Genomic DNA, 8,167 nt, shown 5'->3' on the forward strand with positions numbered 1-8,167 from the left:
TACACAACTTATCCAATGATGAAACTATCAAATTACTAATCAATATGTTAAATGCCAAACCATGAAAGGTGCCAAATGATCAATTCAGTCTCATTTTTGAGTTTTGTCTAGGTGGAGACACCATTTTGCCACCCTTTATGTCTAGGCAAAAAGATCATAAGATCAGAAAACATTATTTTCGTTTGGTTGATTTTGAATTGAACCGGATTAGTTATAGCGTTCCAAAAGTAGGGCTAAGCTTAAAAAACAACATAATCTACCTGATTCATCAAATATTAATTCTTTACAACCCAAAAAAAAAAAAAAAAAAAAAAAAAATCAAATATTCTAATTATCGTAATCATAATAAATATTATTTACCAAAAAAAATCATAATAGATAATAAATGTTTATTAAAGCTGTTTCTTTGAGCTTTTCGAAAAGGATGGCCAGTGGGCGCTTTGGGCGTGCGAGTAGAGTTGAACAAAGAGATTCCCTTTGACGATTCCTCGTTTGGAAAGTGGGGCCATAGTACCGTAAGCTAATACCGCATAATCTCATCGTCCATTAAGTAGACCCCACCACAATAGGTCCATCCATGGGACGGTTGTGATCCATCTGAATTTATAACCGTTTGCTCGTTCTTTCCTTTCTCCTTTTGGTCAGAAACTGAGATAGCAAATCGAAGCGACGAAGTACCGGTTCGGCCTTGGTTATATAACATAGAGAGAGAGAGAGAAATAACAGAGCGAAGTGGAGCCATGAACGATTCAGTAAAGAGCGGGAAGGAACAGAGAGATTTTTTGTGAGATCGGAAGGTGTTTGTGAATAGAGAAGGGATGAAAATGTTGAGGGATCAGCAAGAAACCGTCGCCGGCGAAGATGGTCGGACGGTGGTGGTAGGGGTGAAATTGGATGGAGAGAGTAGAGAGTTACTCACTTGGGCTCTCGTGAAAGTCGCTCAACCAGGCGATCGTGTTATTGCCCTTCATTGCCTCAGCGAGACAGGTAAGAATCTTGACTATTATAGAGTAATTTTGTGTTTCGAGGTCTGGTTTTGATCTGATATATTTCATTTTGGTATCTGGGTTCTTCCTATTTTTGGTGGTTTAGATGTACTTGATCAAGATGGGAAATCATGTCTTCTCTCGCTGGTCAAGGCTTTTGATTCTATACTTGCTGTGTATGAAGGTTTCTGCAATTTGAAACAGGTTCAAAATCAGTTTCATTTCTCTTCATTTCCTCCTTTATTATCTTTTTAATTCTTTTTTTTGGGTTGACTGTAAGAGTTATTCGGTTGAAATTGTGAAGGTGGATCTAAAGCTTAAGATCTGCAGAGGGTCTTCAGTTCGGAAAGTTATAGTGAGAGAAGCGAAAGCTTATGGGGCTACGAAGGTCATTGTGGGGACTTCGAAGAGCCACCATACAATTGGGTCTTCGGTTTCGGTTGCAAAGTACTGTGCGAGGAAGCTTTCGGAAGATTGTTGTGTTCTTGCCGCTAATAGTGGCAAAGTTGTGTTTCAGAGGGAAGCGTCTTCCGTGGCCTCCAGTGGCTCTCGAGGTTGTTTTTTTGATTTCCCCTTTATAGATTTCTGTGGCTTAGTTTAGTTTCTTCTTAATTCTCAATAGAATTCTCTTTTTAACATTTTTTGGCTTTAGGAGAACACCATAGCCTACGCAGGAATTTGTTGTGTGCCATTCAGCGCTCATTGAGTAAACATCATAATAATAAGCTACTAAAGGATGCATCAGCAGCGGCTTTATCTAATCAGGAATCCTGTAGGGATTCTGGAGTGGAGTCACTGAATGCAGAGTTGGATTGTTCAGAGACTTTACTAAGACAGAATTGTTCAATTTGTATACCTGGCACTGATTTGCTGGATTATCAACAACACAGAGAAGACTCTAATGGTGATGAGAACGAAGACAATTCTCTGGCTGTGGTGCCTGTACAGACTCTAGAAGGAGCCTCAAGTTCAATCTCGCTTTTGATCCGGGAAATTCCAGAGTTGAGACCTGGTTGGCCTATTCTTCGCCGCACGATTTTGTCCAATCGGCAGTCTGGGGAGGGCTCCCATGGGAAGCAGGCCTCTGTAGTTCAGTGGGCAATGCGGCTACCCAGCAGGTTTTCTTCAATAGCCGTCTATCCAGATTGTAAGCAAGTAATCAGTCATCAGCCTGATGAAGTTTGTAGTACTAAATTGGATGGGGAGAGCGGAGCAATTGTTCCAGTAGGGATCAATGCGAATTCTCCTCCATCTTCACCCTGCTGTGGGTCTAAGAACATTCCCAACGAGTTGGAAGGTCTCCACGATAAGTACTCATCCACATGTAGATTATTTGGGTACCAGGAACTCGTGTCGGCAACCTGTAACTTTAAGCCTGGTTTGTTCTTTGGTTTTTCCAGTTTTTTATCAACCTGTTTGAGTTGTCTGTCTTTAATTCGTTGATTGTGGGTTTGTCTCTAATAATCCATACATATATTCCAGATAATTTGGTTGGAAAAGGAGGGAGTAGTCAGGTTTATAGAGGGCATCTTCCAGATGGAAAGGAATTAGCAGTGAAAATTTTAAAGCGGTCAGAGAATGTGTTGAAGGAATTTGTATTAGAAATTGAGATCATTACCACCTTACATCACAAGAACATCATATCCCTCTTTGGGTTCTGCTTTGAGGACAACAATCTTCTCTTGGTTTATGATTTCTTGTCCAGGGGAAGCCTTGAAGACAATCTTCATGGTAGATGACTAATTGGTCTTCTTTGTTTACTATATAATTTCAAATTGCAGTCTTGTTGCATTTTCTGATTTCTTCTACTGTTTTTTTCTGATCACTGAATCAGGTAATAAGAAGGACGATTCAGCATTTGGTTGGGCAGAGAGGTTCAAAGTGGCTTTGGGTGTCGCTGAGTCTCTGGAGTATCTACACACTGGCAGCTCTCAAAATGTGATCCATAGGGATGTGAAATCGTCAAATATCCTTCTCTCTGATGATTTTGAGCCACAGGTGCTTAATTTTTATTTTAAATTTTTTCTAATTTGTCTTCTTTTCCATCGCAGCTTGTCTAAATTCTGTTCCACCATTGCTCAAACTGTTCTTTTTTGTTGATTCAGCTGTCAGATTTTGGACTTGCTACATGGGCTTCAGCCTCCTCATCCCACATAACATGCACAGATGTTGCAGGAACTTTTGGGTATGAACTTCTGTTAATGCAATTTCCCTGTGATTTACTGTTAAGAGAACATATAATTATGTTTTTTACAATTTCTTTTGTGGCAGATATTTGGCTCCTGAGTACTTCATGTATGGCAAAGTAAATGACAAGATTGATGTCTATGCCTTTGGTGTTGTACTTCTTGAGCTTCTGTCAGGAAGGAAGCCCATCTGCAGTGACTGTCCAAAGGGCCAAGAAAGCCTGGTTATGTGGGTAAGTCATTGAACATCCTTGTGTGGTTGCCTTAGTACTAATTTATTTATTAACTTTAATTTCCAACTGATAATTGCGAATGGATGGGATGGCCATGTTTAGGCAAAACCAATTCTCGAAGGTGGAAAAATCACCCAGTTGTTAGATCCAAGCTTTGGGGATAATTATGACCATGATCAGATGGAGCGGATGGTTTTAGCTGCCACCCTCTGTATCAGACGCTCACCTCGATCTAGGCCTCGAATGAACCTTGTAAGTCATCACTCCTTCCTCTCTGTGCTTCCTTTGTTTTACATAGTACCTTAATCCTCACAATGAATTTTCTGACCGTTGACCTCAGGTCTTGAAGCTCCTCCAAGGTGATCCTGAGGTAGCCAAGTGGGTGAAGCTAGAGGTTAATGCTTCAGAGGAGTTCGATGCACAGGATGAAGAATCATTTCCCCATACTAATATCCAGTCCCATCTGAATGTTGCTTTGCTTGATGTGGAGGATGATTCATTGTCTGTAAGCAGCATTGAGCAAAGCGTATCATTGGAGGACTACTTACAAGGGAGATGGAGCCGCTCGTCAAGCTTCGACTAATTGTGAATGTTTGAATCTCTGTACATTCTTCTCATCCCTTCCATGTTTCCCTTTTTGTGTTTCCAACAAGTAGATCTTGGATGAGAGGTTGTTTTCTGTTATACCCTCCTCCTTGCCTTGTAGACCATGTCTCAATCACTAATTTGATTGGGGGGCTGGTTTCAGCAACCATTAACCAGTTCTCTTTGATTCTTCTTTGTTAGAAAAGGTTGATATCTTAATGTATTAGTTGAAATGCTGGAACAGTGTTTGTTGAGGTGGGCATAAGTAACCAGTGCTTGATGTTGTTACATTTGAAGAAATAATAAGAGCCAAGGCTGCCTGGAATGTTTCTTCCTTCAATTTAGTTTTGTTTAACACATACTGCCACTGTTTCTGTTGAATTGGGTGTGTGATCCTGTTAACATCTTTAGTTGGAAGCATTCCACCTTTATGATTGGTCAACTGCGCCATCAAACACCACACAAACCACAGTAAAAGTCACTTTATGACTTGTCCAGAGAGGTTTTCTATTAACGACCTGGAGTCAATGGTCACACACAACCGTCATGCACGTACGCGTTTATCCATTAGAGTAACGTGTAGACCAGTTTTATCCCAAAAGTAGAAATTACAGTTCAGCAGAAAGCTCTCTTCAACCCCCCATAAAATCAAGAAATAAAAAGCTTCTGTTTCCTTTCGGTAAAGTAGTAGAATCAATGAAACTTACTACTTGTAGCGAAATTCCCAAGTTTTAAGATTAAAAACTCAAAATTTCTAAGATTTCAACTGATTCCGATTCAAATTTTGAACCATGACTTTAGACGAGGAAAACCATGCCTCTTTCGAGTTGAGATCCCCTACATGTACATTCCTTGGGTGTTCGATATTCACACATGAAATATATGTTCAGGTGAACCTGTGGGTAGAGGATATGGACTTCCCCCTCGCCACCTCCCCTTTCCTCCCCTTCAACACTTGGATGGGTTAGGGAAAGGGAAAGTGACCTCTCCCCTTTCCTCCCCCTTCAACACTTACATGGGAAAGGGAAAGGGAAAGGGAAAGGGAAAGGGAAAGTGAAAGTGAAAGTGAAAGGGAAAAGGAGACACTAGAGAAAAGGATATGTGGAGGATTTATTATCACATATCCATATAGGTATTTGGTTTCATTATTAGGTCTCACTCACATCTAGAATACCTTATTAACCGGGAGTTTATATGACTGGAGCAATTTGTGGTGGATATAGAATATGAAGCTCTCACTTCCAAGTAGGTGGAAGAGGTCTTATGACATGATTTTGTTATTGGAGCGGGTTCTCTAAACAACAAACATAGAGAAGTGTACAATGAGGTGCGGCAAAGCAGTATCGTATATTGGAGAGCAGTGAGGTCATTGAAAGAGAAAGAGAAAGAGAAAGAGAAAGACACACGGCTCAGAGAACCTTTCCCTTTCATTATATAACAACAATAAGTTAGTTCTACATAAATTTTAAAATAAATGAAATAAAAAAAAAATTAAAGTATATGTCTTTCTGTAATCTGTATATACAAGTCCTTTTATTTGTTGTCATTTTTTATATATGGAAGAAAGAACTCTGTCAGGCTGTGTAGCATATGTTAGCCTCTCTCTCTCTTCAATAAAGAAATTGATAAAGCCCCCTTAAACTCGTGAGTCGTGACAGGCATTAAGCCATTCAAAATTTTTGAAATAATTCCATTCACAGGCAACTCAGACCTTCCCTCTTGTTTTCAAAAATCTGTATTTATTTCAGCCCAGGAAATCCAGGAAACTGCAAAGGATATCACGCTCCATTGCAGTTCTCATTTATTAGAACCACCAATCTTAACATATGGATTCAGAAATATCTCTTCTGTTGAAGGTAGCTAGATCTACTGTAGATGTAATATAGCTGTAAAGAAATCCCTAATAACACACACAGATCTGTTAGTCCGTTAACCGAAAAAAAAAAAAATTACAGGGCTTGTTAAACAGAACCCACAGCTTCTCTAATTATCTTTTTTTTTTTTTTTGGTAAGGCAGCTTCTCTAATTATCAATGGTACCTTATACTTCAACCTGAAAAAGAATTAGTTCTACCCAGAGCCTTCAACCTTTGATCTATTCCATTCACAACCATCCAGAACTTCTCTAACAACTGAAACAGAACCAGATATGTTGTTGTTGTGGGTTGATAACTCCCTGCAGCTATGACCTGTTTCAAGGACTGTAATGTGTCTCTGTTAACAAATCCTTCCAAAATTATGAAACAGTTGGTCATTGAGACATCCTTTCCCCCACCTCCCACCCCCTTAAGTGGTCATCCTAGAAATCCTCCCAAATTATAATAGAATACTTGTGTGGCAACATTATCTTTCTTTCTTCATTGTTAAAAGACAACCCAAGTCGCAAAATTTTAGATACACTAGTGTTTGATCTTAAGATAAAAACATATTAATTAAAAACCCTCAAAACGAAGTTTAAGATCTTGTAATATATGTGCATGGATTTCTATTACTATCATTCTAAGCTCATACATGGGATTGTCAAGTGTGAGAGGATGAGAAAATCATTAAACATGGTTTACAGATTTTCTTTTTATTAAACAGGGAAAATCACTACTTTCTACTTTCTTCTTCTCTTTTGGGTTAAACTACTTTCTTCCCTTTAGGCAGAGGAACTTTTGGTCAGGCCAACCCAAGGAAGCCTCCTTAGATGGCTTACATTTTTTCTTTTTTTGTGCCATCTTAGAGAGTAATTTGGTAATATATGATGTTGGATAGAGTACAGTAAGTTTGCATTTGGGATGAAACATTAATGGATCGAGTTTTCCTAATGCTATGGTGAATGGGAATGCCCATCACGACCCTAGACAATGGGGGGAGGGGTGGGTTACATTTGAACAGTCCCATTGTTTAGCCACCAGTGAAGGAAAACTTTTTTCAACATTAATTGTCAGTTCCGTTTGATTAATTATAAAGGGAAGTGAAGGGAAATATATTGTATTTTCTGTAAAAACCACTTCTTATAGATTTTTCAGCATATTCTTACAATCGAACACCAAAAATGATTTTTTTATAAAATATAATATATTTCACTTCCCACATGAACATTTGCATCTCCCTTGTGATCAAACGGAGCAGAGAAGTGGAGGGCAAGTGTATAACCTACTTATCCACAAATTTGGACCTGTCATATTTGTCCTGTGGTAGATGTTAAGGCCACAGGAAAAGACTTTGTTAGGGCAGGGTGTTTTTTTTTGCCACTCCAGTGTCTTGACATAGGCGCCACGTTACCTTACAAAAACCATTTTCTCATAAATATATATCACGTGCAGTCATCAATTTGAATCATGCATGAGATAGGAGACCCGGTCTCTAATTAAACTGTTTAGATCATGTATAAGAATTACCTATTCGTAATGCCAACGATTCAATTTTCAACATTTCAAAATCAATCACAGCCACAGGAGTACTAAGTGGGTCATTAAAGCTAGTGAATTCAAAGTCAAAAAAAACTTTAAGACTGCTTGTCTTTGCTTCTTAGTAAAGGATGATGACTGAATAATTCAAATCATGTGAAGGAATAATCCAATAATGAGGTCACTTCACCTTTGGATGAAGAAAAACTTTCACTTTTATTATTTAATTATTAAATTTACGACAAAGTTTTTCTTTATCGATGACTGAATTATGGGATAGTCCAAATGTGATCCCCATCACTCTACACCTATCTCCCCCCTCCTACAGTATGTGATGGATAGGCCACAGTGGCCTTAAGAAAACTCGAACCTTGAGTTTATGGGAAATTTTAGGATAATGTAGGCCCCAGTGCCTCACGCATCATATTTTGACTCAATCAGCATTATGTAGGCTTCCCATGCTTTTTGCCTGACCAGGGCCTAAGCATATTTGGGTTGTTTTTATAAATAAATAATAATAAGAAAAAAAGCATACTTGGGTTGCAGGATTATTGGGTTTATTTACTGAATGCCTCCAATCTCAATTATTGGTAATTCTAATTGAGTCTATGTTTCATAATTGGAGTTTATCCTTGGGTTTGAACCATAAAACCAAACAGGTTAGAGGGGTTCCTCGTCGACCAAATTTAAAGAAAAATCTAAACCTAAAAAAAAAATTAGGATTTTTTCTATTATGACTCTCACATGTTATTTCTTATAGTTAGCTCGCTATCAAGTGGTTTT

At 38.6% G+C, this 8,167-nt stretch overlaps 1 protein-coding gene across 1 annotated transcript; it reads left to right on the forward strand.

Annotated features, from left to right (window-relative positions):
* The first annotated feature begins 684 nt into the window (after window positions 1-684).
* On the forward strand, window positions 685-4,330 carry LOC122091551 (lectin-domain containing receptor kinase VI.4). Its single transcript, XM_042661566.1, has 10 exons — window positions 685-987; window positions 1,093-1,190; window positions 1,291-1,540; window positions 1,639-2,364; window positions 2,469-2,717; window positions 2,821-2,984; window positions 3,092-3,171; window positions 3,258-3,405; window positions 3,508-3,657; window positions 3,746-4,330. The coding sequence occupies exons 1-10, from the start codon at window positions 819-821 to the stop codon at window positions 3,986-3,988; spliced, it is 2,277 nt and encodes a 758-aa protein (XP_042517500.1). The 5' UTR covers window positions 685-818; the 3' UTR covers window positions 3,989-4,330.
* The last annotated feature ends 3,837 nt before the right edge of the window (window positions 4,331-8,167 follow it).

Source organism: Macadamia integrifolia, chromosome 2 (assembly GCF_013358625.1).
Source record: "Macadamia integrifolia cultivar HAES 741 chromosome 2, SCU_Mint_v3, whole genome shotgun sequence".
In the NCBI taxonomy this organism is placed as follows: domain Eukaryota; kingdom Viridiplantae; phylum Streptophyta; class Magnoliopsida; order Proteales; family Proteaceae; genus Macadamia; species Macadamia integrifolia.

What these genes read in the sequence shown, in the direction of transcription:
- LOC122091551 (XM_042661566.1), top strand. Translation starts at nt 819, where the DNA reads ATGAAAATGTTGAGGGATCAGCAAGAAACCGTCGCCGGCGAAGATGGT. An exon ending in AAGAAAGCCTGGTTATGTGG is followed by an intron (nt 3,406 to 3,507) that starts GTAAGTCATTGA and finishes GGCCATGTTTAG; the next exon opens with GCAAAACCAATTCTCGAAGG. An exon ending in CTAGGCCTCGAATGAACCTT is followed by an intron (nt 3,658 to 3,745) that starts GTAAGTCATCAC and finishes CGTTGACCTCAG; the next exon opens with GTCTTGAAGCTCCTCCAAGG.